This window comes from Pseudomicrostroma glucosiphilum, assembly GCF_003144135.1.
Source record: "Pseudomicrostroma glucosiphilum strain MCA 4718 unplaced genomic scaffold BCV69scaffold_6, whole genome shotgun sequence".
Taxonomy (NCBI): Eukaryota; Fungi; Basidiomycota; class Exobasidiomycetes; order Microstromatales; family Microstromataceae; genus Microstroma; species Microstroma glucosiphilum.
Genome location: NW_020289918.1, coordinates 560,143 through 585,195, shown reverse-complemented (window position 1 = coordinate 585,195; position 25,053 = coordinate 560,143). Strand labels below are relative to the sequence as shown.

The 25,053-nt window shown below is 55.2% G+C and overlaps 8 protein-coding genes across 8 annotated transcripts in view; 4 read left to right on the top strand and 4 right to left on the bottom strand.

The window, feature by feature from the left end:
• Nucleotides 1-25: 25 nt before the first annotated feature.
• BCV69DRAFT_248691 (ornithine carbamoyltransferase) lies at nucleotides 26-1,565 on the bottom strand (the record flags this gene model as incomplete). The annotated part of the gene is made up of 3 exons (XM_025490307.1): nucleotides 26-485; nucleotides 572-981; nucleotides 1,050-1,565. The coding sequence occupies 3 exons, from the start codon at nucleotides 1,563-1,565 to the stop codon at nucleotides 26-28; spliced, it is 1,386 nt and encodes a 461-aa protein (XP_025348259.1).
• Nucleotides 1,566-1,846: 281 nt separating this feature from the next.
• Nucleotides 1,847-4,210, bottom strand: BCV69DRAFT_312360 (hypothetical protein; the record flags this gene model as incomplete). Its single annotated transcript, XM_025494919.1, has 2 exons — nucleotides 2,078-4,210; nucleotides 1,847-2,008 (listed from the first exon to the last, which is right to left on the bottom strand). The coding sequence occupies exons 1-2, from the start codon at nucleotides 3,719-3,721 to the stop codon at nucleotides 1,847-1,849; spliced, it is 1,806 nt and encodes a 601-aa protein (XP_025348258.1). The 5' UTR covers nucleotides 3,722-4,210.
• A 105-nt stretch (nucleotides 4,211-4,315) lies between these two features.
• Nucleotides 4,316-7,369, top strand: BCV69DRAFT_282594 (hypothetical protein). Its single transcript, XM_025492414.1, has 2 exons — nucleotides 4,316-6,571; nucleotides 6,652-7,369. Exons 1-2 carry the CDS (start codon nucleotides 4,580-4,582, stop codon nucleotides 7,120-7,122), a joined length of 2,463 nt encoding a protein of 820 aa, XP_025348257.1. The 5' UTR covers nucleotides 4,316-4,579; the 3' UTR covers nucleotides 7,123-7,369.
• On the bottom strand, nucleotides 7,220-11,154 carry BCV69DRAFT_282593 (CBF-domain-containing protein). Its single transcript, XM_025492413.1, has 2 exons — nucleotides 10,709-11,154; nucleotides 7,220-10,633 (listed from the first exon to the last, which is right to left on the bottom strand). The coding sequence occupies exons 1-2, from the start codon at nucleotides 11,123-11,125 to the stop codon at nucleotides 7,388-7,390; spliced, it is 3,663 nt and encodes a 1,220-aa protein (XP_025348256.1). The 5' UTR covers nucleotides 11,126-11,154; the 3' UTR covers nucleotides 7,220-7,387.
• Nucleotides 11,155-11,272: 118 nt separating this feature from the next.
• On the top strand, nucleotides 11,273-18,836 carry BCV69DRAFT_282592 (putative URA2-multifunctional pyrimidine biosynthesis protein). Its single transcript, XM_025492412.1, has 2 exons — nucleotides 11,273-11,810; nucleotides 11,946-18,836. The coding sequence occupies exons 1-2, from the start codon at nucleotides 11,543-11,545 to the stop codon at nucleotides 18,671-18,673; spliced, it is 6,996 nt and encodes a 2,331-aa protein (XP_025348255.1). The 5' UTR covers nucleotides 11,273-11,542; the 3' UTR covers nucleotides 18,674-18,836.
• A 54-nt stretch (nucleotides 18,837-18,890) lies between these two features.
• On the bottom strand, nucleotides 18,891-20,980 carry BCV69DRAFT_287346 (Endonuclease/exonuclease/phosphatase; the record flags this gene model as incomplete). The annotated part of the gene is made up of 2 exons (XM_025493560.1): nucleotides 18,891-20,623; nucleotides 20,959-20,980. 2 exons carry the CDS (start codon nucleotides 20,978-20,980, stop codon nucleotides 18,891-18,893), a joined length of 1,755 nt encoding a protein of 584 aa, XP_025348254.1.
• A 502-nt stretch (nucleotides 20,981-21,482) lies between these two features.
• Nucleotides 21,483-22,369, top strand: BCV69DRAFT_184542 (hypothetical protein). Its single transcript, XM_025489587.1, has 3 exons — nucleotides 21,483-21,522; nucleotides 21,599-21,893; nucleotides 21,960-22,369. The coding sequence occupies exons 2-3, from the start codon at nucleotides 21,655-21,657 to the stop codon at nucleotides 22,309-22,311; spliced, it is 591 nt and encodes a 196-aa protein (XP_025348253.1). The 5' UTR covers nucleotides 21,483-21,522; nucleotides 21,599-21,654; the 3' UTR covers nucleotides 22,312-22,369.
• Nucleotides 22,370-22,651: 282 nt separating this feature from the next.
• BCV69DRAFT_312354 (hypothetical protein) overlaps nucleotides 22,652-25,053 on the top strand; it is a gene marked incomplete at its 3' end in the record, with an annotated part of 4,973 nt that continues 2,571 nt past the window's right edge. Inside the window, exons 1-3 of the mRNA XM_025494918.1 lie at nucleotides 22,652-22,791; nucleotides 22,879-23,250; nucleotides 23,317-24,953. Coding sequence (XP_025348252.1) covers nucleotides 23,117-23,250; nucleotides 23,317-24,953 — 1,771 coding nt within the window. The 5' untranslated portion in view covers nucleotides 22,652-22,791; nucleotides 22,879-23,116. The remainder of the gene's footprint in view (nucleotides 22,792-22,878; nucleotides 23,251-23,316; nucleotides 24,954-25,053) is intronic.

The following is a 25,053-nucleotide window of genomic DNA, read 5'->3' as shown; positions in this document are numbered from 1 at the left end:
AGACAGCAAGGGACAGCTGCTCCTGCTAGGCTAGATCGACGAGTTTAGGTAGATTGTATTTGTACGAGTCAGCAGACCGCCCATCTCCGCTCACAGATGATACCACGTTGATGCACACGCTTGAAGATGCTTCAGATCGTCCAACGTCCCATGTATGCACTGCAATCAGAAAGCGAGAATGCGTCAGTGGTCGTTCCTCCCATACCCGCTCATTTCTCTGCTCATGTTGCGCCCTCGTAGCAACACGAAATACCCACTCAAAGACGGACATGATGGTCCACTTCCTATTCTCTGCTTCAGGGAAGACAATCGACCGCTTGCCATAGAAGACCTCATCGTCTACCTCCTGGCTCTTCCGCGGAAGGCAATGCATGAATTTCCAGTCTGTCTTGGCTCCTCCTTCCCTTCCCAGAGCCTCTGTCACTTGGAAACCAGAGAAATCTCGCAGACGCTGCTCTTTCGATGATTCTTCCCCCATGGAGATCCTGGCATTTGAGAAGAAGAAGCGGAAGTGTCACATTCTTGTCATGCTTCGCGTGATGCTATCCTCTGGTACTCTCCTTGCACTTACCATGTGTCCGTCACGATGATATCCGCGTCCCTCACGGCCTCCTTCGGGTCGTTCGACCAGTCTACTCCAGCGACAGTGACCGAGCCTCCCTTCTTCCTTTCCTCCTCAATCCCGTCCTGCATTGTTCCCCATACTCTCTCGTTTCTATCGTAGCCCTTGGGCGTGGCAACTGAGAGGTGGATGCCCAAACGCGGAAGAGCAACCAGCATGTCGTTGAGGATATTGTTCGAGTCTCCTACCCAAGCTACCTTCAGGCCGGCCAGAGAAGAGAGGCATGCTGGGCTCTTGGACGATGATGTGTTCGTTGGGAATGCTTCAACCATGGTCAGAAGGTCGGCCAGGATCTGAGTGGGATGATATAGATCAGAAAGCGCATTGATGACGGGAACGCCTGCGTGTTGCGCCAGCAACTGAGAAGAAGTGAGGACAATATGTGAGCTCGTGGCGTACCCACAGCAAGCAGCATTCAATTGCTCACCTCGACCTCCTCATGACCGTCAACTCGAGCCATGATTCCATCGACCATGCTTCCCACAACCTTGGCAGTGTCGTACAGGCTCTCGTTGACTCCCAATTGTATATCGCTCGGACCAAGGAACATCGGATGACCTCCCAGAGCCACAGCAGAAGTCTCGCTCGCCACCCTCGTTCGAGTACTTCTCTTTGTGAAGAGGAGCGCTACCGTCTTGTTCTTGAGCGTCTGCTCCAGCTCAGACCCGTCGTCAAAAGCGACAGCGCCCATTACGAGGTCGTGGTTGTGCGCTGTAAGTGAAGCCTTGAAATTGGCGGCATTGTTGAGGAGAGCTTGTATTTGCGAGGTGGAGAGGTCGGCGAGTGTCAAAAGGTGAGGTGGGAGGAGGCCCGGTGAGCCGGAAGAGCTATGCCATTTGCTAGAGGTAGACAAGAAGGTGCGTACGAGCCGAGGAGAGGTCGAGCATCTGCCGATGGGGGAAGAAGCTGAGCGAGTAGCCAGTCGCAAGAATGAGAATGACATGGTGTCTGTACGACAGTGGTGTATGGAGACGAGGGTATATTATCGAGTCACGATGCGAGCGTCAAGATTGCACCTTTGACTGTCCGACGTGCCATTCCTCTCCTGCTTCCACTCCGCCTATCTCCACATCTGCAGCAGAAAAGCTTGCCCCTCACGAAAGTACTTCAAAGAGCGAGCTGTATTGGTGGGGAGGAGAGAACACTTCACTGCTACATGGTTCAATAGCAGTGTGTTATTCTCTCAACGTAACGTAACATGGTCTGGCTTTGTATGTACACAATCTACGTGGGCGTACCAGCGCCCTCAAGATGCGAGACTGGTGTTTCTCTGCCCATCGTAGCAGCCACGCCTCTAGCCGGACGCACATCACCCCCTCCCGGACGCAAAGCTCGATGGCACACCGGACAGAAAGCTTGCGTTAGAAGCCAGGGAACCAGGCAGGGCTGGGGTCAGGAGCACAAAAGAGAGTTGTCAGCGATTGCTGACGCCGCTTCGGTCGCGATGCAACTTACTGCGTGCAGTTCGTGGCCACAGTCCAGCCTTGCGACGTCCTCTTCCTCGTTGATCCAATCAATCTTTTCAAAGCAAATCGAACATTGTGCCCCTCCTTCAAGGCACCTCAATCGGTCGGTCTCCGAACGGCCAGGGCCAGGTCTTATAGTCATCGTGCTGATGCCCCACCTTCTTCTGATAAATTCGAGGCCTTCCACTCTCCGGCGTTCCTCATTCCAATATTTGACCAATGCTCCTAGTTCAGCTCGAAGCGCGAGCAGATCTACGAGAGCAGTTGCGCTCGTAGGAGCCAGGGTGGGTAGCCGCAAGCCGATCAATGCGTAGCATATGATAAGGCTCAGGGACGATGATAGCATCAGAAGCACAGACAGTATATATGAGACTGGCAGAACAACCCTCTGCTTTGGCTTCTGAAGGCGCGCCTTGCCACTGTATGAGCGTGCTTGCTCCCGCACTGCTTGACGGACTTGATCGATAGCTGAAGGCGATAGTCTGCCGGCTCTCTCTAGCTCATCGACCATGTCTTGCTGCAGCTGGAGAAGGCGGAAAGATTCAGCAGCGCCAGAGTTGTCGAAAGCAGTCGAATCTCCTGGGGGAGCCTCAGGCTCCGTAGGACCACTACGTTGAAATGGACTGCCCAAACCGTCCCGGTGTCGACGAGACCTTCCGCCCCTTGCTGCCTGTGCCCTTGCTCTAGCTCTTTCTGCCGGCAGGAACGGAGCTTTGACCCAAAGAGGTACGACACCGAGTACGCAAGAGGCGTGAGAAGGCGAGATGACCCGCACCTGCAAGGGCAAGGACGCTGGGAAGACCGCAATCAGCAGGGGCGCAAGAGAAAGAAATGTCGGAATCGCCTCGAGCAGAAGCACGGGGAGGGCTGGGAACAGAGACCCTGGTGGAGACAGGGGCTTCATCGCCACTGAGGACCACCGATCGCCAAATTGCCGGAGATAGGCTGTCGTGTTGGGTAGCAAGATTGTGACTATCGAGGAGCTGAGGAAGAGGAGGGTCACAATCGTCGGCCAGAAGCGCAGGTCCTTGTGCTGCAAGCCGGTCCTTCCCTCCACCTCTCCCGCAGTGAATCGCACGAGCCAAAGCATGTGTAACTGAAGGAGGGTAGGGAATATGGTCGGAGTGAGGAGGATGGCCAAGGACAAACGGGCAGGGGAGCCTCTTGTTGCAGCTTGCAAGTGTTCCTCTTCTCTTTGTCCTTGCCCCTGCAACTTGAAGAGGGCTGTATCTGATGCCACTTTGTCCTCTACGAATGTCGTGACCCAGCTGCGTGCCTTCCATACTGGCGAAGGGGGATGCCAGACCGGGGCGACTGATTCAGGAGGATGGGCGGCTGGGGTAGCCGCAATTGGTATGCGAACAGGGAGGTACTGCTGCACCCATGAGGCTGCTTTGGACAAGCCACTGATGCTAGTAGCAGCGTCTTGGATCAAAGCATCCGAGGCAACAGGCATCTGAGGGGATGCTGATCCACTGGATGGACGCACGGCGATGTCGACGTAAGCCGCAGATGAGGATCGAGATGGCGAGGTTGCGCTCCCGCTCAGAAGGATCAGTAGGACGACCAACGCCAGGCGTGATCGGTACACCCTCGACCGGAAGTGATCAAGGGAGACGAAGCTGGGTAGCATCGTGTTTAGTGGAGATCAAGAGGCGAATCGAGACCTCTGGAATGGCCGAGTGCCGAAAGACGGTGGGTAGCAGGTGAGTGTGACAGGGGGCGGAGGTGCGGAGGCAGGTGGAGGGCCAGGCAGAGCGGATCTCCAGGGCTGATAGGCATGCACGACTTTGGGCGGGGCGGAGTCATACATCAACGACCCGCTTGCGCAGATGTTGGCCTCCTTTGATTGAGATGAAGGCAGAAGCTAAGGTAGCAAGGCGATGTGAGCTCTAGGCAAGGACAGAGAGGCTCTCGATACGATGCTGTGGACGAGGCAAGGCAAGTCTGCTCATCGTAGCAAAGCACCTTCGCAGTGGTCAGGGACAATGCGCCACGTGGCCCCTCATAGAACGCGCAGGCCACTGGGTCAGAAGAGTGAGACGAGAGATGGTGTGGTACTATTCCAAGTACTCTTGCTGCAATGCTCAGTGTGCGTGGATGTGTCTGTACCGGATCGAAAGCTTGATCCATTGAGGTGCCAACGAGTAAACAGAAGGCTGTGCTCTGTCAAGGGCGGACGGACTGCCTGCCTGCCTGCCTGCCTGCCTGCCTGCCTCGATGCCGCCACGGAATTTTTGTCGATGGAAAGCGCACCAGGTTTGCTATCTCGCGCCCTTAATCTCGCCTCCCGTCTGCCACTCCCATCCACACCATCGCCCGATCCAAGCTGGGTACATTCGTTAACACTGCTGCCTCGCCTTCTAGTCACGGTGCTCACCCTGCTTGTCCTGCTCCTGTCTGCTGCCGTGCCACTGTCCGCCACTCTTGCCCTGGCTTGCAACACCTGGCGCGTACCGATTAGCCAGGCGCAAGAGCAGATGACATGGCAATGAATGGAACTGCCACAAGCGCCAATGCGCCAACAGCAGCTTCGTCGTCGTCATCAACAGCTCATCATGCTGCACCCTCGTCTTCATCGTCCTCGGCTCACTTCAACCTCCCGCCTGCAGTGGACTTCGATGCCATACGGCGCAGGCAGAGAGCCGCACTCCAGGGCATAGGGCCGGGTCTGCCCCCAGGCGCCAGCAGCGGTAGGGACAGCCAGAGAGCGAGCCCCTCGGCATCGCGGAATCCATCGGCAGATCACTTCCAGGACGCACTGAGTCAGTTCATGGAGTCCAACAGGCAAATGATGGCCAATCAAGCAGGCTTTAGTAGCATATCCTCCAACAATCACCTCTCTAGCCGTTCTTCTCCGCACCTCTCTACACAATCTCATACTCATATGCCTGGCTATCCCATGCTGCAACAAGCTACCTCGAACTCACAGCACAACAATCTCTCAGGTCTTGACTCAGGGCGCGAGCATCGTACGGAGCATCACTACCCTCAGCTACACAATCATTTCTACCCTCAGCAGCATGACCGTTCCAATCACATACAGGCGCTCCCGCAGCCTCCTGGCCAAGCTTCGGGCGCCGTTACTGATCCGCATCATCATGCTCGCCTATTGTCGTCCGCGTCGCACTCCTTGAACACTTTCTCTTTGGATATGTCTCGTGCTCACACAACGGCCATGGGTCTGACTTCTCCTGATGCCGACCTGCTCAGCTGTCTGTCTACTGTCAAGGCCGCTGCTCAAACCCTTTGCACAGACCTTCACACGATCTCTGCTGCTCTCAGGAGCTTACCACCTCTGCCTACCTTGTCGCAGGATCCCAGCGCGTCCAACAACGGGCCGCACACTGCCCTTTCGACATATCCCTGGCAGGCATCGATGCCGCCAGACCTCGCTGCAATGTATGCACAGTTGCAAGGGCATCAGTCTGGCAACAACAACTCTCCCGGCATCTCAAGCTCTAATGACGACACACCCAATCACCACAGCAACCGAATAGAAGCAGATGCTTCTGCTACAAATACTCCAAATCAAGCAGTGGAGCCATCTCTACTCTTAAGCTTGCTCAATGGCGAAGGTTTACCACCTGGACCAGCAGAGCAGATGCTCGATTTCCTAAATGCCGGTTCATCCTCCTCCGCGAACCAAGCAGGAGTGCGCGCTTCAGCGGGTCCACAGCGCATTCATAGTGGCGCCAACGACGGCGATGACAGTCCGCCAGACCCTTCTAGGCCTGGTTCCAGCAAAGCGCCCGTAATCTCCTCAAAAGGCGGTCTCATCAAGCACAAATCTCGTCCACCCATTGAAGGCGTCAGGAGAGAGTCAGTGCGCTACCGCAACAGAAAACTGCTCGTTGATATGAGAGAGCAATTATACAAGTGGCTAGACACCACAGAGTTCTGTCGCATCGCAAAGAGCTATCCAAACGGTCGAAACGGCTGGATCACGGTGCCCATCAATGCCGAAAAGCCAATGGAAGGGACGCGAAGGGTCTTTCAGCCGAATTTTGAGATCGGATCCGATTTGTACATTGCAAACAAAGAGCTCTTGGAGGAGTTGATCGAGCTAGGCGTGCAGAAGGTGGAGGAGAAGCCCGAAGCCTATGGCATGAAAGAGGGAGTGAACGCGAAAGACGTCGTAGTGGATGTCGCCAAAGACCTGATGGATTCAGCGAGGCATGGATATCGTGCGAACCTGAAGAAGCAGCAGGAGGACGAGGCGGACGCCAAGGCCAAGTCTACGAGGTACAAACAGCAGGAGCGTCATCGTACGAAAGTACGCAATCGTGAAGTTGGCGCGAAGCGACTTAAGCACCCCATACCAGACGCACTGCTGACAATGGGCCTGCACTCTGACGATGCCGCTAGCGATCAGGAGGAAATGCATAACATGGACAAGGAAGAGTGGAGGAAGTTGAGAGTCAGAAAGCTGCAAAGTAAACGAGGGTGGGAGGCCCTTGCACCGAAGTGGAGGAATCGCCACGTGAGCAGCTTCTCATAGGCATCGTTGACCGTCAAACTTTCCTTCTGCTAACATTGCTGCCTCTCTTATCCGCCATGCAGCTCACCAAAGCATACCATATCGCCGATACCCTATCCAAGTCCAAGCAGATGCCTCGTTGGCGCCGTGATGGAGGCGTTGATTTAGAACTTCCAGTCAGACTGTGGGGCAAGACTTTACCAAAGTGCATCTTCGACCCTGCCTGGTTGCGCGAGAACGAGACAAAGATCAAAGCCGAGCCATACAACGTCACCGTCAACGAGGCTGGTGTGGCCGATTGGGACGACGACGACCATCGCCTCACAGACGATACGGAAGATGAATTAGAACGATACGAAAGAGAGCAGACCAGACTCTCTCGAGCAGCGAGGAAGAAGAGTGTTATGGCCAACCAAGACGATCCCTCGAGTCTCCGTCCCCATCATCGTTTTCCCTCAGCGTCATCTTCACTGGGCGGCGCCAGAACACCTGAAGATGAGACTTTCATACCTACCCACCTGAGTCACAAGCGCATGCGTATCGAGCAAACTTAGTCACCACCTCGACGCTGAGATGTGTCCACGTCAAAAAGGTTCAAAAGCAGAGTGTGGCAGCGTCTGCACCGTGCTGTCCAACTTTCCCGTTGTCGCCTATTGCAACCTGTCAATTTCTTCATCTGATGCGACGGAATAAATTATACCATGAACAAAGCACTACTAGACGACTTCTGACTTGTAGCTTTGGGCGATATTGCCTGATAATTTCAGCGCAACGAGATATTGAAGGTCTTTGTATTGAGTGTACACATCAATGGGCCAACTAGACCTCTCCCTCGTCTGCCTCCCCCTGCGTGATAAGAGCAGCATAATCCTCTGCACTGGCGAATGCTGATGTAGCCTTGCGCTTCTTCCTCTCATGTCTCGCCAGCTGGCTCTTGCTCTTCGGCTGATTGCTCTCTTGGTCTGCGCTCTCGAGGCGATCTCGCTTTTTGCTTTTTCCAGGCGCGGGGGTTACAATGCGCGTGTCTGCATCGTCTGAATCGTCAGAAGCTTCGCTGCCGAAATCCGCAAAGGGCAGTAGATCATCCTCGTCCTCTTCGAACATAGACGCCTCTTCATCGTCGCTGTCATCGTCCTGATCCCTTCCGGCCACACCGTCAACTTCGTCGTCGCCATCCTCGTCTTGCCCCGTGTCCTCTTCGCTCTCGGTGTAGTCGTACACGGCGAGGTCTTCGTCGTCTTCATCGTCACCGTCACTAGCCGCAAAGAGACTTTCATCTCCGACCTCTTTAGGCATCGTTCTCTTCATCGCAGACCAGATCTCGCCCTCGCGAAGGTCGCTGGAGTCTGCTTCACTGCCGCTGTCGCCTTCAGCTCTTCCGTCCCGAAGAGCTTCGTCCACTTCGTCAGAGGCAAGAGAGACATCGCTGCCGACATAGCTGGCCTCACTTGCTTCTTCATCCTCACTCTCAACGTCTTGGTCTCCTCTCATCTTCGTGCCTTTTGCGCCACCTTCGCTCGGCCTCGCCTCTCTCAGATTGAAGTATTTGTGGAAGAAGAGGGAGTCAACAGCTACGTCTTGCACATTCTGTTTCCAGAATCTGGGCGTATTGACTTCTTCTCCTGTTCCGCCCCATCCTTTGATCCTTCTGATTCCGCCTTCGATGCCGCCTCCGGCAGCGATGGCGGGTTGCATGCCACTAGCCCCCTTTTGGAGAGTGCTCCTCTTCTTGGGATTTCGGTATACGAATCTGTCCAAGAAGTGAGACAGCGAGTAGAGGCTCAGATCAGGCGCAGTTGTCAGTGCTTCGTTGGTGAGCAGCTGATGAGCTAGCAGTTTGACCGTCGGGTGGAAATGCCCGAGAAGGGGTACGAGGTCCCAAAGACAGGTATCCTGGGCATTGGCATACCGCGGATCACGTTTGAAGGGATCGTAACGGTGTGAAGCTGGGCCGACCAGACCCGGCCCATTCTGCGTCTCAGTAAGATTGCTGGCTTGTGGACCGACTTCCTCTTCATCAGGCGGATTGGCGACCGCCACCTCGTCATCATCCTCAGGGTCGGTCAACAACCTGCGAAGCCGCGGTTGAGCTCTAAGGAGCTCGGCAACAAGGAACAGGGCACCACATACGAACTCGACATCCATCTGTCCAAGGATTTGCAGTAGGCGCTTGACTTCGGCCGCTCTCCTCGACTCGTCAATGTCTTCACGTATAGCCTTAAAGCAGAGATTGAGGTACATCGCTGATTTGCTCGTACTAGCCAATCGGGGGTCCAACATCGAAGAGTACAGGGTCGAATGGAAGCGATCCAAGATGTGCTGGGATGAACTTGTTGAAGACGTCGCAATCACGTGGATGAGCTGAAGAGCCTGGACGGCGATGTTGAAGGAGGCAGAATGGGTGATACGGAAAAGCGTACTCAGGTGCTTGTCGAATGCGCCAAAGTCGAGATCAGCAAATGGGAAAGCCCGACGAACACCGGTGAGGATTGCCGCCATCATCTTACTGTCCGCGTCTTGCACCCTGGAGGTTTCGGTGCTTGTGGTAGTGCTCATCTTTCCCTTGCCTTTGCCTTGACTCTTGCTCTTGTTATCTCTCCAACGATTCTTGTTCTTCTTGCCGCTGAGAGCGGCACTTGGCGCGGCCTCTCCAACCTGATCGCCCTCTACTGCCTGACTCAGGCGGCCAAGGCCGTCTTCAAACAATTCAAAGTAAAGGTGGACCAGTGGAGTAGCGACTGCTGCGTCCTGCCTTGTCAGAACGATTTGATTGAGAGCCAGCACACCGTAGTACTTGGCATGACTGTGGTGCTTCTTTGTCGTTTCATTATCCGCTCGGCCGGTAGATCTAGTGGGCTTGCGGATCAGCTCGCCTATCTCGCGTGCGACGATTGACTTCATGGCGGGATGTGTGTTCAGCAACTCGAGCAGAGAGTTCGTCGCTTTGCTGGCCACTGATCGCTCGCCGTCACCCAACTTGTTGACGAGGAGCCGTAGAAGATTTTGCTCCTGTTCGCTCTTCTCGCGGAGAAGTAGGTAGATTTGCGTGACGGCTTGCTGACGCACGAAGGCCAAAGTATCGTGCGACTGCGTCTCCAAGGCCTGAAGAAAGGCGAAGTAAGTTTTCTTCAGGCGATCTTCATAGGCATATAAGGCCAAACGTTGATCTCTCGCTGTTCCTTCGGGAGCTTCCGCTGTCGTCGCAAGATGTGGTTGGTCTCGTAGATATCTCAACTTGCGACCTTTGCCAAGTCCAGCTCCAGCGAACCAGTCTGCCAAGGCCCTTGTCGCCCGCCCGCTCTCTTCCCGGCTCTTCTTGGATGCCATACTCACGAGAGCGTCAAGAGAGCGAAGATTATGGTGCGGAGACGACCCAAGGAGCAGAGCGTGTGCAGCAATCCTGTCAGACAGTGTTCCACCGCCGACAGCGGTGCTGTTTGATGACGACGTCGTGTTCCCTAGCAGGGAGGCGATCAATTTGGCATCACTTGGCGTCAGACCGCCCAAAGAAGTCATCTTTGCCGACGAACCAGAGTTGAGCAATGTGTGATATGCTTTGTTGTCAGTATCCAGAAGAGCAGCGCCTTGAGAGAGAAGCGACAAGAGACGGTCATGCGGTAGCAGGATGCCGTGATTCGAATACGGAGAAGCAGCAGGCAGAGGCTCCAAGGCAACATTCATCCAATCGGGCAGTGGGTCAAGGAGAAGGTGCCCTCCCTTGCGGACTGTAGAGGAAGTAGGCAACGATTGCACTTCGGCAGCGCGGCTTGCTTTGGACGCAATGGCATCCAACTTGTCTTCTCGCTCCTTCTTGGCTCGAGCTGCTGCTCTTTCCCCATCTGTTTGGCCAATTTTTTCGGGTCTCCTGTCTTTCTTCGGCTTCTGCTCTTGATCATTCGATGCTGAAGCCGACTTGGCTTTCTCTTCGATGATCGAGGGGTCTTGGGTCAAAGTAGGCACCTCCCTGGCCGCCTTGGCAGATCTTTCCGACTTCACTTGTGAAGGCGCCTGGATGTCGAACTTGAGGCCCTTCATGAATGCTCGAAGCTCATTGCCGAGATTTGGCTGGATAAGAATTTAAGTAGAGTGGTGTCAATTTGCCATTGTCGCCTATCAGTGTTTCTCCAACGGAAAACTTACATCGTCTGCCTCATCCTCTGCTCTTTGCTTTCCCTTGCCTTTACCCTTGAGAGCCTTGGCTGAGATGAGATCAAGGTCTCCTTGCTCCCCTCCCAGGGCTGCGATCGCCTCTCTGAGATCGTCCTCGTTGCCCTCTTCGTCTTCATCGATGTCGGACTCAGCCTTGTCGAAGCCACTGGCAGGACGAGGGCTGGACTTTGTCGCAGACGCCTGGGAAAAGGCGGCGGGAGTGGCAGAGGCGCGGGCGGAGGGGGTACGAGTAGGTGCTGGTGCGGCGCTGGCGCCCTTGTGGGGTCTTGAGACCTTGTTCTTGTCCTTTGGCCTGAAGTCTCTCGCCATTGTCTCGACGTCTTTGAGGCGAGCAAGGATGGTACAGAGGCCGAGGGGAAGAGGTGCTCGAGGGTGTGCCATGGCCATGTCCTGTGCCCGCAAGGTCAAAAAGTGGGCGGAGGACGAGGAGATTGCAACTCCGCCCAAATCTTTTCTTCCCGCGCAGCTGCCAGACGAGCGAATGTACCGTGGGGGTGGTGGTGAGTGCTTCCTCCTCGGCTCCTCTCCCTTCTCCTCTTCTCTCCTCTCTCCTCTATGTGATTCCAGAGAGGAGACACTCGCCTACTTGAACCTTACACTTAGACATCCTCCACGTCTCTTAGATAGACACCTTCCCACCTCCACCTCACTGCCGACGCTCTTGGACATCAAGTTCCTGCTGGCGACGTGTGCCTCGGCGACTCTCCGGCTCTTCAGACGGCTCAACACCACCTGAGCACCGGCGATCTTGCCTGCCGTTCCGCAATCAGAACTTAGAGCAGGACAGACTAAGAAGTGTTCAACATGGCCTCCTTGAATCCAGCTACATCTTCCGCAAAGGCTCCCGACCATGGCTCCGCCGTTGCTCAGGCCGTGATCGGACGTCCTGGCCTATCGAGAGCTGGAACAGTCTCTCGGCTACCGTCTCCTTCTGCGCCCGCTACAAGTGCCCCGCTCAACGGCACCGGCGGCGGGGAAATGGTCCTCGAGCTGGCTGATGGCACGGCCTTGAAAGGCATCAGCTTCGGAGCCTCAGAGAAGAGCGTCAGTGGAGAATGTGTATTCCAAACAGGTGAGGATGCGAAGATTTCGACAGACAGGCAGCGTTGCAACCGCTAGCCGGCTCCATTCTTGTTTGTTTTTTGTTGACTTGAGAAATTTGGCTGCCTCACACTCTCGCCCCTCTTGCTTGTTGCACTTGCTCCAGGTATGGTCGGATATGTGGAGTCTCTCACGGACCCTTCCTACGAAGGTCAGATTCTGGTCATCACCTACCCCCTGGTTGGAAATTATGGTGTCCCTTCCCGAGAAGAGGCCACCAAGTCTCTCGATGCCCTTCTTGCCTCGCCGTTTGAGTCCTCCAGAATTCACGTCGCAGGTCTCGTCGTAGCTTCCTACAGCGAGGATTACAGCCATTGGCTGGCCGCCAGCTCCCTTGGCGACTGGCTGAAAGAGAACGGCGTCCCTGCCATCTATGGCATCGACACGCGTGCACTCACCAAGCGTATCCGTCAGCAGGGTAGTATGCTCGGTAGACTTCTCGCCAAGGAGCTTGACGCGCCTGTACGCGGCACTGTCGACGAGCCTCTAGACTGGAAGAGCCACTTCGCCGATCTTCCCTTTGCGGATCCGAACACGCGCAATTTAGTCGCTCAGGTCTCGAGTCCTCGACCGCAGCTGTACACGCCCGCTAACACTGCTCCAGGCGGCTTCACACGAGCAAGTCTTCCCGCCATTCTTCACCCCTCTGGTCGACCTATTCGAATCTTGGCACTCGATGTGGGCATGAAGTACAATCAGATCCGATGCTTCACTAGTCGAGGCGTGGAACTCAAGGTGGTGCCGTGGGATCATGACTTTACGGACTCTGCCGTTGAAGCGGAACCTTTTGACGGTCTGTTCATTTCCAATGGTCCCGGTAATCCCACCGCTTGTGCTCCCACCATTGCCAATGTCCAGAAGCTCCTCGCCTTGCGTGGCGCCCAGGCCTTGCCCATCTTTGGTATTTGCCTGGGCCATCAATTGCTCAGCTTGGCTGCCGGGGCATCGACCAAGAAGATGAAGTTCGGTAACCGAGGCCACAATATTCCTTGCAACGACGTCTTGAGCGGTCGATGCTACATCACCAGTCAGAATCACGGCTTCGAGGTGGACGCTAGCACTCTGCCTCCTGGATGGAATGAGCTCTTCGTCAATGCAAATGATGGCAGCAACGAGGGCATCTACTCTACTCTCGGGCCATGGTTCTCGGTACAATTCCATCCAGAGTCGACACCTGGACCGAGAGACACAGAGCACTTGTTCGACGTCTTCATCCGGTCCGTGGTTGACTGCGCTTCTGTCAAGGCCGCTTCGGCTTCGAGTGCAGATGATCAGAGTCTCAGGCTTCCACCCGTCAAGTGGGTCGGGGGTCTTGCTGCCGAAAATGCGGCGAGCTACCCGAGGGTCAATGTCCGCAAAGTCTTAGTTCTGGGCTCGGGGGGCTTGTCAATTGGTCAGGCTGGCGAGTTCGACTACTCCGGTTCACAGGCGATCAAAGCTTTGAAGGAAGAAGGCATTTACACAGTTCTCATCAATCCCAACATCGCAACAATTCAGACCTCCAGTGGACTGGCAGACAAGGTTTACTTCTTGCCCGTCACGCCCGACTTCGTCATGGACGTCGTGAGGCATGAGCGACCGGATGGAATCTATGTTACATTCGGTGGTCAGACCGCCCTCAATGTCGGTATCAAGATCAAAGATGAACTAGTCAAGGAAGGTGTGAAGATTTTGGGCACTCCCATTGACACCATTATCACTACTGAGGACCGAGATCTCTTTGCTAAGGCAATGGAGGAGATCGGCGAAAAGTGTGCACCGAGCGCTAGTGCCGTCACCTGGGAGGAAGCTCTCGCAGCTGCTCGCAACATTGGCTTCCCAGTCATTGTGCGTGCCGCCTTTGCCCTCGGTGGCCTAGGCTCAGGCTTTGCCAACAATGAAGATGAACTTCGCAAGCTGTGCAGTCAGGCCTTTGCCAACAGTCCCCAAGTTCTGGTCGAGAGAAGTATGCGGGGCTGGAAGGAAGTTGAGTACGAAGTCGTTCGAGACGGTCGAGACAATTGCATCACCGTATGTAACATGGAGAACTTTGATCCCTTGGGAGTGCACACTGGAGACTCTATCGTCGTTGCCCCTTCGCAAACCCTGGATGACCATGACTTCAACATGCTGCGGTCTACCGCCGTTTCTGTCATCCGCCACCTGGGTGTCGTCGGTGAATGCAACATTCAGTACGCTTTGAACCCTCATACACGAGAGTATTGCATCATCGAGGTCAATGCACGTCTATCACGATCCTCTGCACTGGCTTCGAAGGCTACTGGTTACCCTTTGGCTTTCATTGCTGCCAAGCTTGGTCTTGGCATACCCCTCAACGAGATCCGTAATTCGGTCACTCTCGAGACATCAGCCTGCTTTGAGCCGTCACTCGACTACTGCGTGGTCAAATTTCCGCGATGGGACTTGCGCAAATTTGTGCGAGTGTCTAGCAAATTGGGCTCAAGCATGAAGAGTGTCGGTGAAGTAATGAGTATAGGAAGATCCTTCGAGGAGGCCATCCAGAAGGCTATTCGAGCCATCGACGGGCAGCTCGACGGTTTTGGTGCGAACGCGTACGGTCCGTCCGACCCCGCAGAGATTGACGAGGAGCTTCGTGCACCTACCGACAAGCGAATGTTTGCCATTGGAAATGCGCTGCAGCAAGGCTACTCTGTGGATCGTATCCACGAGCTGTCCTTCATCGATCGCTGGTTTTTGCGCAAGCTTGCCAACATCACAGAAGCAGAGCGGGTCTTCTCAACCTACTCTGCTGCCACTTTGCCAATTGGTATGCTTCGTCAGGCCAAGCAGCTTGGTATCAGTGACATTCGACTGGCAAAATGCATGGCTAGCACAGAGCTTGCCGTGCGAAGATTGCGAGTTGAAAATAACATCATGCCATTTACGAAGCAGATCGACACCGTTGCGGCCGAATTTCCGGCTTTCACCAACTACCTTTACACAACCTACAACGCTACCGAACACGATGTCGCATTCGAGGACAAGGGTATCATGGTCTTGGGATCTGGTGTCTACCGCATTGGGTCTTCCGTGGAGTTTGATTGGTGCGCTGTTCGGGCGATCAGGACTCTGCGAAGTGCTGGTTTCAAGACCGTAATGATCAACTACAATCCCGAGACTGTCTCCACGGACTACGACGAAGCCGACCGCCTCTACTTTGAGAACATCTCGATGGAGACAGTCCTAGACATTTACGACGCTGAGCGCTCCTCTGGAGTCATTATCTCTATGGGGGGTCAGACGCCGAACAATATCGCACTGCCCTTGTACAGACAGGGCGTCAAAATTCTGGGCACTTCGCCTGAGATGATTGACATGGCGGAGAATCGCTACAAATTCTCTCGGATGCTTGACAGAATCGGTGTGGACCAGCCTCTGTGGAAGGAGCTGACTAGCTTCGACGAAGCACGAGATGCTTGCGCACGCTTCGGATACCCCGTTCTCGTCAGGCCTTCGTATGTCTTGAGTGGCGCTGCGATGAATGTTGTCTATTCGCCTGAGGATCTGGACTCGTATCTCTCGCAGGCAACTGCTGTCAACCGCGATCATCCCGTTGTTATCACTAAGTATCTTGAGGGCGCAAAGGAAATCGAGATGGACGCTGTTGCCAAGGACGGGAAGATGGTCATGCATTACGTCTCTGAGCACGTCGAAAATGCCGGAGTCCACTCGGGCGATGCCACACTCATCCTGCCCCCTCAAGACCTTGACCCTGAGACGGTGCGCCGCATCGAGGTGGCTACGAGCAAGATCGCTGCCAGTTTGCACGTCACTGGGCCTTTCAACATTCAGTTCATCGCCAAGAACAACGAGATCAAGGTCATTGAGTGCAATGTACGAGCTGCTCGGTCATTCCCCTTCGTGTCCAAGGTCACAAATGTTGACGCAATCGAGATGGCTACTCGCATCATGGTAGATCTGCCTATTACCCCCTACCCTCAGCTGAATCTCCCACGTGACTATGTCGGCATCAAGGTTCCCCAATTCAGCTTCTCTCGATTGGCCGGAGCTGACCCGATCCTAGGTGTTGAAATGGCTTCCACCGGTGAGGTTGCTTGCTTTGGACGAGACAAATATGAGGCTTATCTGAAGGCGATGCTGGCCAGTGGAATCAAGCTCCCCACAAAGAATGTCTTGCTCTCGATTGGTAGCTTCAGCGAAAAGCAGGAATTGCTGCCTGCAGTGCGCACCTTGCACCAGCTCGGCTTTACTCTGTACGGTTCCAGTGGTTCTGCCGACTTCTACACTGAGCAAGGCATTCCCGTCATTCATCTGGAGGCCTTGCCAGAGGATGATACGCCTGGAGAGGATAACAGCAAGGCAGCTTACTCTCTACTCAGCCATCTGACCCAGGGTCTCGCTTCTCTATTCATCTCGCTGCCTTCGAAGAACAAGTATCGCCGACCCGCTGCATTCACCTCGATGGGTTACCGAGCTCGACGCCTGGCTATTGACCGTTCGGTCCCTCTGATCACCAACGTGAAGAACGCAAAGCTCTTTGTTGAAGCTCTGGCCCGTTATCGCCGAAACGGCAGCCGCTTCCCGATCTCTACCGTTGATTTCAAGACAAGCCACCGTACTCACACATTCCCTGGCCTGGTCAATATACAAGCTTTCGCACCTGGTGTGACGGATGTTGCCAGTGGTGCACGGGAAATTGCGCAGCTCACAAAGGCTTCTCTGGCTGGCGGCTTCACCAATGTGCAACTGCTGCCGTTGGGAACATCGCCCAGCAATGGCCTTACGGACGAAGCATCTCTGACAGTTGCCGAGGGCAAAGTCGCAGGATCATCTCACTGTGACATCTCCCTTAGTCTGTTGGCTACTGCCGACAATGTTGAGACGATCAGCATCCTCGCCGAGCGAACGCGATCGTTGTTCATATCCTTCAACGGTCTAGGCAACAATGTGAGCAAGGCAGCTGTTATCGCTGCTCACTTTGCGAATTGGCCGGCAGACAAGCCCATCGTCACGGACGCTCAGGGCACCGACTTAGCATCAGTGCTTCTTTTGGCCTCTCTGCACAGCCGCAGCATCCACGTCACCAACGTCTTATACCGTGACGACATCCAGTTGATCGCTCTGAGCAAAGCCAAGGGCTTGCAGGTCACGTGTGACGCAACCGTCTATGCACTATTCTTCTCAAGTGAGATGTTCCCTGCTGCTACGTGTCTGCCTTCGACCAAGGACCAGGCTGCTCTCTGGGCCAACCTCACGGAGATCGACATGTTTTCCGTGGGCACTACGCCATATCAGTTGTCCAAGGAGCTCGGACACAGTCCGTCCGCGGAGGCGGGTGTAGCTGAGACGCTGCCGCTGCTGCTGGGGGCGGTAAACGACGGTAGGCTTTCGCTCGATGACATTCTCGAGCGACTGCACACTAAGCCAAGACAGGTCTTTGGCATCTCAGAGCAGCCAGATACTCATGTAGAAATTGAAGCGGACAGGCCAGTGCCCTTCGTGAAGGGACAGCACTGGTCGCCTCTTGAATCTCAGGCGACTGTGGGAGCGATTCACCGAGTGCTGCTTCGCGGCAAGACAGTCGTGATAGACGGAGACGCCTTCTCCAATGGCACTCTTGGCCAGAACGTGTCGAATCTCTCCGCCAATATGAAGACTGTCAAGACCTCTCGCAGGACCTCCTTCGTGGACTCTACTGGTCGTCGTGCCTCTGTTGACAGGGGTCTTTACGACCCTCATCAGGTCGCTGGCACTCCTATGTCGCCATCTATTGGCCCGCTCAACAGCCTGCGCTCCCCTCAGATCGCCGCAAATGACTCTGGCACTCCGATGTCACTAGTTCCTCGTTCGACTCTGGCTGAGCAGCAGCCGCAACAGCAACAACTCGCTTTGAATGGACAGCGACTGGAGCAAGAATCTACTCTACCATCTCTACGCTCTCTTATCCGGCATCCGACATTCTCCAGGCGACATATTCTGAGTGTGCGACAAGTAAATCGAGAAGACTTGCACACACTGTTTGCTGTCGCATCCGAGATGAGAGTCTTGATCGAACGAGACGGCATGGTAGACGTTTTGAAGGGCAAAGTGCTCGCACTGCTGTTCTACGAAGATTCTACTCGCACTTCTGCTTCCTTCGAGACTGCTATGCTTCGGTGCGGTGGTCAAGTGGTCAAGATCGATACATCCCGATCTAGTGTGCAGAAGGGAGAGACGCTCGGAGACACTATCCAGACTCTCGGCTGCTACGCCGACGCCATTGTTATGAGACACCCAGCTGTCGGCTCTGCTCAGCAGGCTGCCAAATTTTCACCCGTGCCCATTCTCAATGGAGGAGATGGTATCGGTGAGCACCCAACGCAAGCTATGCTCGACGTTTTCACCATTCGTGAAGAATTAGGGACGGTCAGCGGCCTGACGGTGACTCTGCTGGGGGACCTCAAAAACGGCAGGACAACTCACTCATTAGCTCGACTCTTGGGACTGTACGGCTGCAAGATCAACCTGGTCTCCCCACCCGGCCTCGAGTTCCCCGCTCAGCTACGAGCTGAGCTCAGCAAAAGCGGGATGAGGTTCTATTCGACTAACAGTATCGAGGAGGTTCTCCCCACCACTGATGTCTTGTACGTCACCCGAATCCAGCGAGAGAGATTCGCCTCTGACGAAGAGTATGCAGCCGTGCAAGGCTCGTACGTGGTGAACAGCAAGCTGCTCCTCGGTGCGAAGGACACTTGCAAGGTTCTCCATCCTCTGCCCCGCACGGGTGAACTCGACCCGGAGGTCGATTTCGACACCAAGAGAGCAGCCTATATCCGACAGATGAAGGCGGGTCTGTATCTCAGGATCGCGCTGCTGACAATGGTGATGGCGTGAGCAATACAGCGTGAGTCTATTTGGGAGGTGCAAAAGAAGCAGGCACGAGCGATACTTTTGTTGAATGCAGACGCGAAAAAAAGAAGGAGTCAGAAGTGGCAGTTTCTTTGTTACATAAATTACATTGCATGGTTGTGATCTATCTTGCAATCTGGGCTGAGCTGTGTTGTTGCGGTGGGGCCGCGTCTCCTGACGGTGCATGGTCGGAAGGACAGCTCTACAGCTCCACTTCAGCCCCGATAGCGATGTGGTCGCTGACGCAAACACCCCTTCTAGGCAGTCCTTCTTTGATGTCCGCAGTTCTGTGCGTCCTCAGCAGCCTGGTGATCTTTGGAAAACTGTCTTCTGTCTGTGCATCCGGCGCGTCATCTGGTGTGCGCCTCCAGTGCTGCGTTGTCGGAGAGGGCATCAAGAAGATGAAGTCGAGCGTGAGACTGAACAGGCTCGAGTAGAGCGTCCACATGGGCTCCGCTCCCGCTGGCGTGCCTGCCAAGTGCAAATGGGGATTGTTGGAGACTCCCTCCTGCCAGGAGCCATCGTCCCACCTCTCGCGACCGCGAGTGGATGAGGAGAAGAGATTGGAAGACTCGCTCGGATGTTCCAGGTCAGGGTAGGAGGTAGCATAAGCAGAGCGGAAGTGTCGAGGTGAAGACTTGGCGGTCTTGGTCAATGGAAAGATGGTGTTGAGCTGCTGCAGCTCTTCGAATGTGAGCAGGTCATCGGCTGCTGTAGCAGTGCGACAATTCTTGAGCATCTGGTCGTCAGCTGCCGCTTCTTCTTCTTCTTCACCTCCCGACTCCTGCTCCTCCTCCTCTCCGCCATCGATTGCAGCATCAGCGCCCTCATTGGCGTCGCTATTCGCCGATTCTTTACCCTTGCCGTTGTCGAACAGCCCTTTGGCTCTCTTGTGCTCTCGCTCATCAATACTTTGATGGACGACCCGGCTTTGCAGTAGCTCTTGCAGGCTCTCTGAGTCGACGTCCCTCCCCGTCAGCAGGCTATAGGTCGCCGAGTGGGGTTGATCATTGAAGTCTCCCGCTAGTATCGTCGGCCAATCTTGCCATTCGGCGTCTTGTCTTATTCTGAAAGCGTTGAGCGCCTGCGTCAGAAGACCAGCTTGCCGTGCTCGCTCGTATCCGTGCATTGGGTGCCAGAAGAGATGCGTGGTAGCTAGGATGAGGCCCTTGGGCGAGCTCGAGGAGGCGGAAGGGGTGGCAGCTGCACTGGTCGCCTGCTTGAATTTGATAGCAGCGAATAGAGCAATGTTCCTCGTGATCCTCGAGCAGCCTGTCCGACCAGTGCTGACTTCTTCGTCGTCATAGAAGAGAGTTTGAGACGCTACGGGAGCCTCCTCGAAGACTGGACTCTTGGAAGCTGGAGTCTGCTCGCGGGTCCGCCAGGCAAGCATCAAACCATGTTGCTTTTGCGGATAGCCCTTTGCGAAGATGTGGGAATACCCAGCTGCTCTGAGAGTCTCGCCGTGAGTATGTTGCCTGTCCACCTCTTGGAGGCATGCAACATCCCAAGCGTGGCCGGTGAGTTCAGCAGCAAGCCCCGCCTCTCGGTCTTTCCACCGCAGGGCATCGCTCCCGGGAAAGAGCTTTCGACGTACAAGTCCCTGAGCAAGCATGTTCCAGCTGAGTATCTTCAGCCTGGTCTTTTCTTCGCTGGGGAAGCTCTGGCCGGAGGCTCCCTTGACCATGCCCCATTGTCTCGGCTTGTACAGAGGACGCCCAGAGGCATCTACAAGTGGTGCGGAGAGGCCCGATGCCCGAGCCTCTTCTTCCGCAGCTGCCTTGTGCTTAGCCTCTCTTTCCTTCTTGTCTGCTCGCTCTCTCCGCTTTGCTTCGATCTGGATTGGGTCTAGGGCAGCAGCTTTTGACTTGCTGGGCTTCTTCGTAGGGGGAGGCGGAGCGGCGGCAGTGCACGTTGCGGAAGCATGTGCCTTTGCTGCCATGAGTCTATGGTACAGGAGGGTGGGTGATGTAGGAGCCAAGAGCAATTGAATGGCAGACGAGTCGAAGGATGTGGGTGCGACCTGCAGGATGTGGGTAAGGAGGTCAAGGTCGGGTTAGCAGCGAAGACGCTGGTGTGTATCCGTCGCGGGGGGGACGTGGAGGCGCAGACGGCAAGACTTGCGCCTGAGCATTTTGACCATGACCCGTTACCAGACATCCATCCCGATCCTTCGATGGGACAGACAAGTGTTTGCGACACCCGCCATTCTCCCCTGCGCTAGCTAGGCTAGAAGTCATTTGGCTCCCATGTCTGCCCTTGCACCATACCTCCCATGGCTGGCTTGGGCATTCATCCCAGCGCTAGCAACAGACTTCTCCCTCAAGCTCCTGTACAGCCTCAGCTTGCTCGCGCGTCCACAGACGCCGGACGTGGCCATGAAGCAGTCTTCTCGCGTACGAGCTCTTCTCGTAGGAGGCTACCTGGCTTGGTCTTTCACTACCACTGTAGCGTCTCGGGAGCCATCGGCATACGAACTACTCGGAGTGGGCTTGGACTCTTCCGTGGAACAGGTGAAAAAGGCCTTCAGGAGAATGGCGATGATACACCACCCGGACAAGGTGGGGGCTCAAGGAGAACAATTCTTCATTGCTCTCAGGAGAAGTCACGACGTGCTCAGTGATCCTGTGAAGCGATTCGCATACGACAGGTTAGTGGGAGAGACAATGAGCTGGTGGGTAGACTTACATTGAAGGCTGACGGATTCCATACACTTGCTGCAAAGATTTGGCATGAGCGTCCTGCATTGGAAGGATGCGCTCTCATACAGAGAACACATGGTCGTTGGTCTACGTAACTCTCTGATGTTCTACACGGTCAACTCCATCATATATGTCCTTGTCTCCTGGCTGTCATCGGATAAGTCTGCCTTCTCATATTGGCATTTTACTTTTCTTTTCACCCTCGTAGTCACCGAACTCTACATCATCAGCCTACCAAGTCGGCCAGCCCTGTTTGAGCTCGTAATGCCTCGCATTACGGTACATGATGCGGTGCTGATGCTGCATCAGCTCTACACTTCCTCGACCATGGCAGTCAAGCAATTGTTACCGTTTCTGTCGTACCCGGTCGAACAGCTGTCAGAAGGTCCGAAGAACTTGAAGGAGGCGCAGATCTTCCTGGACACTCTGGCAGGTGAGATGGCGAAACTCAGGGACATGGCAGATACTGTCGAGACAAGCACGCAGAAGCTGTGGGAGGGAGAGTGAGTATCGATGGCATACGGAGGCGCAGCGAAGCAAGGCTGACGCCGCCGCACCTCTCTGCATAGTGTGCAACCCCTCATCTCAACATCTCCCGCCAATTTGACAAGTCATCCTTCAACTGCTTTGGCCTCTGCGGTGTCCAGCGCAGAGGGTCTGACTGGGCAGACGGCTGCTTCGACGCCGCTCAACAGCATACGACACAGGTATGCGCGCCTGGTTAGCGACGCTATTCTCCTCCGTTCCATCGAAGGATATTTACCGGACCTGCGAAAGGAAGCTCTGCTCTCGAAGGCCAGGGGGAATTCATCACGAGAAGTTGCACCTCAGAATGAGCAGCCATCTGATCCTGGAAGTGGAGCGGAAGGAGGAAGGTCTTCACGCGTCGGCGAAGAGGACTGCGAAGCAAATGAAGGATAGGAGACGGGCCTCGGTCGCTGTTGGTGTGAGAGCATCGTGGGCGTTTCTTGTCGTGTCAATTGTATTCTGCAGCACGTCTCTGAGAGTGTCTTTCTTGGCCGAGTAGGTGAGCCGGCCTAGTCGGCCAGTGAGTGCAGACTGAAGGAGCCGCGCGCGCAACTTGGCTGCCAAAGCGCTGAGCGGATGGCTTCATTCCCCCTCGACGCTCGCGGGCGGATGGACCCAAACCTCCAATGGGACTGTAAGCTCAAACCGGTAGCATCCTTCGTGTCCCTGCTTTCGTCGACGCCTCCCTGGATATTTCGGCATCGTAATCTCCCCGCATCTCCTCTCCAGCACGGCCTCACACTTGCCCGTCCCCGATCAGCTGCTTCCGCCACGTCTCCTCGGCCGCCGTGCCCAGTCACTTCCGGATAGCTTCTGCTTGCCTTCACCCGGTGCATCAGGGTTCACCTCCGAGGACATCGCCGTCCGCAAGCTGTGAGTCAGCTCGGCTCGATAGGAATCACATGCTTCACGGCGAATCTGGCTGGATCTGACGTCCGCCTTCGCACAACCCTGTCTCAGCTACTTCCCCAAAGGTCGACCTTCATCGTGTCGAGCAGCCGAAACTTCTGGCGACCAGGACGTGCCAACCCTCCGATTGCAAGAGCTAGAGTCCGTCTTCTCCGCGGAGAACAGTGCGAAGCGACACCATTCACTCAGGCCTCGTGCCGGGTTGCTGAGCAAAGAGGAGAAAGACTAGCGCCTGGCCAGTAGAGCGTCGTCATTTGTCCACCGCGTCTAGGTGCTCTCGCCTCTGGTCATGATGTCGACACCGAGTGCTGCAACTCACGCACCTGTCGATGAAAGGATCGAGGCTTCCGAAGCTAGCAGCTCAAAGGTGACACTGGAAGACCTACGCCGGGGGAAAGTTGAGGCCGTCGAGGCTGACATCAGGTGAGCCATAGAGCGAAAAGTTTCCCAAGGTAACGAGCCGCTCAAGCTCTCTCCTTCTTCATATAGGCAGCTCAAGTCTGACCATGCTGGTGAATTGAGAGATTTCTTCGTCTTACATGAGCACCTCAAAACATCTAACCAGACAGACGGCGCTATCAGAATACCTTGGGAGATGCCAGAGGAATATGCACATTCAGCCCTCTACCCCGAGACCTTCAAGAAATTCTATGCCGATCACCAGCTCCGAGTGGGAAACGAGAAAAGTACCATCGCATCTGTGAAGATCGCATCCTCGACTGGCTTGAGAAAGAGGTTGGCTGCAGCGGCCGCTGCTTCGGCTGCCAGTGGCAGTGTAAGCGAGATTAGCAAGGCCTCCGTCGCATCAAAGACGAAAGCAGGCATGGCCGCAAGAAGTCCAGATGCGAGCACGAAAGCACAAAAAGCCGGTGCATCACCTAGCATTGCAATAGCAACTCAACCACCACTGCATTCTGGTAATTCAGCGCCCGTGGACGCACCACTCGATCAGCGTGGAGACTCGACAGGTAGGCTTCCCAGCACATCGCCTCCTTCACACACGTCGCCTTCAATAGCGAATGCAGACCAATCGCCCGCAATGGCTCGGAGTGCTCCTGGTACGGTTGAGGTCGTCATCGACCCTCTAACGCAGCCTGCTTCCAGGCTAGAGACAGTCGCAACCGCTCGCGCGGTTGCCGCTTCTTCGCTACTTGCACCACCACCAGTCCACCAGGTATCTCAGCCTACAAGCCCCACACCAACACCAGCTGCAGCGCCCAACAACGTGGTTCCGGACTCATCAGCACCAGTCCTGACTGGTCAGTCCACAGGTAATATCAAGCCGGCTCTCATGCCGCAGGCATTGCAACAGCTAGCTCCAAACCCGTACTCTGTGACATATGCATCCTCTTTGCGACCCCTCCCTGCGGATCCATTTCGCCGATATACGGGCTCTGGAGTTGGTGGCGGAGCCGTGCACCACCGTTTGCGGAAGGTACAGCCCCTTGCACAGCCTAAGGCCTCCTCTCATGCCCCCACTGGGCCAGCTGGCGGTGGTGGCCAGATTGATCTCTGGAGATGGTTCGTGCGCTCGAGAGCGAGTCCAGGTGCTGGCTTGGTGGGAAAGGCAGACAAGTGCCTACTCACGAAGGATTGGAGAGTAGCATATTCTGAACAACGATATCTGCGAGCTATGGCTCGGATAGAGAAGCTGAAGGAAGAAGGGAATTGGAGCTTTCGCCAGCCGAAGAAACAGAAGGGCCCAGTAGTCCGGAAGGCGCATTGGGATTATGCGCTGGACGAGATGAAATGGATGCAGACTGATTTCAGGGAAGAAAGGAGGTGGAAAATGGCCATTGCTAGGCAGCTGGCATTGTCCTGCAGGACGTGGCACAAAGCTTCAACACCCGCCATCAGAGCCGCTCTCTGTATCAAGACAAGGCCGCCCAGACACCTGCAGACCGACGACGATATTACCATCAAAGAGGAGCTCGTAGACACGCAACCAAGCGACGAAGAGATGACCGACCCACGTGCAGTGCCCATTGACGGTGGCACACTGCAAGCTCATGGCTCTATGCTGACCTGCACCCCATCAGAGGCTCAACAAGGAGCAGGAGAACATTTGAAATCTTCAGCAGCAGCAATTCCAAAAGCAACAGAGGCTGTGGACAATACAGATGCGGGTGAAGATGCTGATGCTGATGCTGATGCTGATGCTGATGCTGATGCTGATGCTGATGCTGATGCTGATGCTGATGCTGATGCTGATGCTGATGCTGATGC

Bases quoted from the DNA above. Each gene is read 5' to 3' on its own strand.
- BCV69DRAFT_282594 (XM_025492414.1), top strand. From the start codon at position 4,580: ATGAATGGAACTGCCACAAGCGCCAATGCGCCAACAGCAGCTTCGTCG. The intron at 6,572-6,651 runs GTGAGCAGCTTC...TCCGCCATGCAG, and splicing joins CGAAGTGGAGGAATCGCCAC to CTCACCAAAGCATACCATAT.
- BCV69DRAFT_282593 (XM_025492413.1), bottom strand. From the start codon at position 11,125: ATGGCCATGGCACACCCTCGAGCACCTCTTCCCCTCGGCCTCTGTACC. The intron at 10,634-10,708 runs GTAAGTTTTCCG...ATTCTTATCCAG, and splicing joins CAGAGGATGAGGCAGACGAT to CCAAATCTCGGCAATGAGCT.
- BCV69DRAFT_282592 (XM_025492412.1), top strand. From the start codon at position 11,543: ATGGCCTCCTTGAATCCAGCTACATCTTCCGCAAAGGCTCCCGACCAT. The intron at 11,811-11,945 runs GTGAGGATGCGA...CACTTGCTCCAG, and splicing joins AGAATGTGTATTCCAAACAG to GTATGGTCGGATATGTGGAG.
- BCV69DRAFT_184542 (XM_025489587.1), top strand. From the start codon at position 21,655: ATGCCTCGCATTACGGTACATGATGCGGTGCTGATGCTGCATCAGCTC. The intron at 21,894-21,959 runs GTGAGTATCGAT...CTCTCTGCATAG, and splicing joins CAGAAGCTGTGGGAGGGAGA to TGTGCAACCCCTCATCTCAA.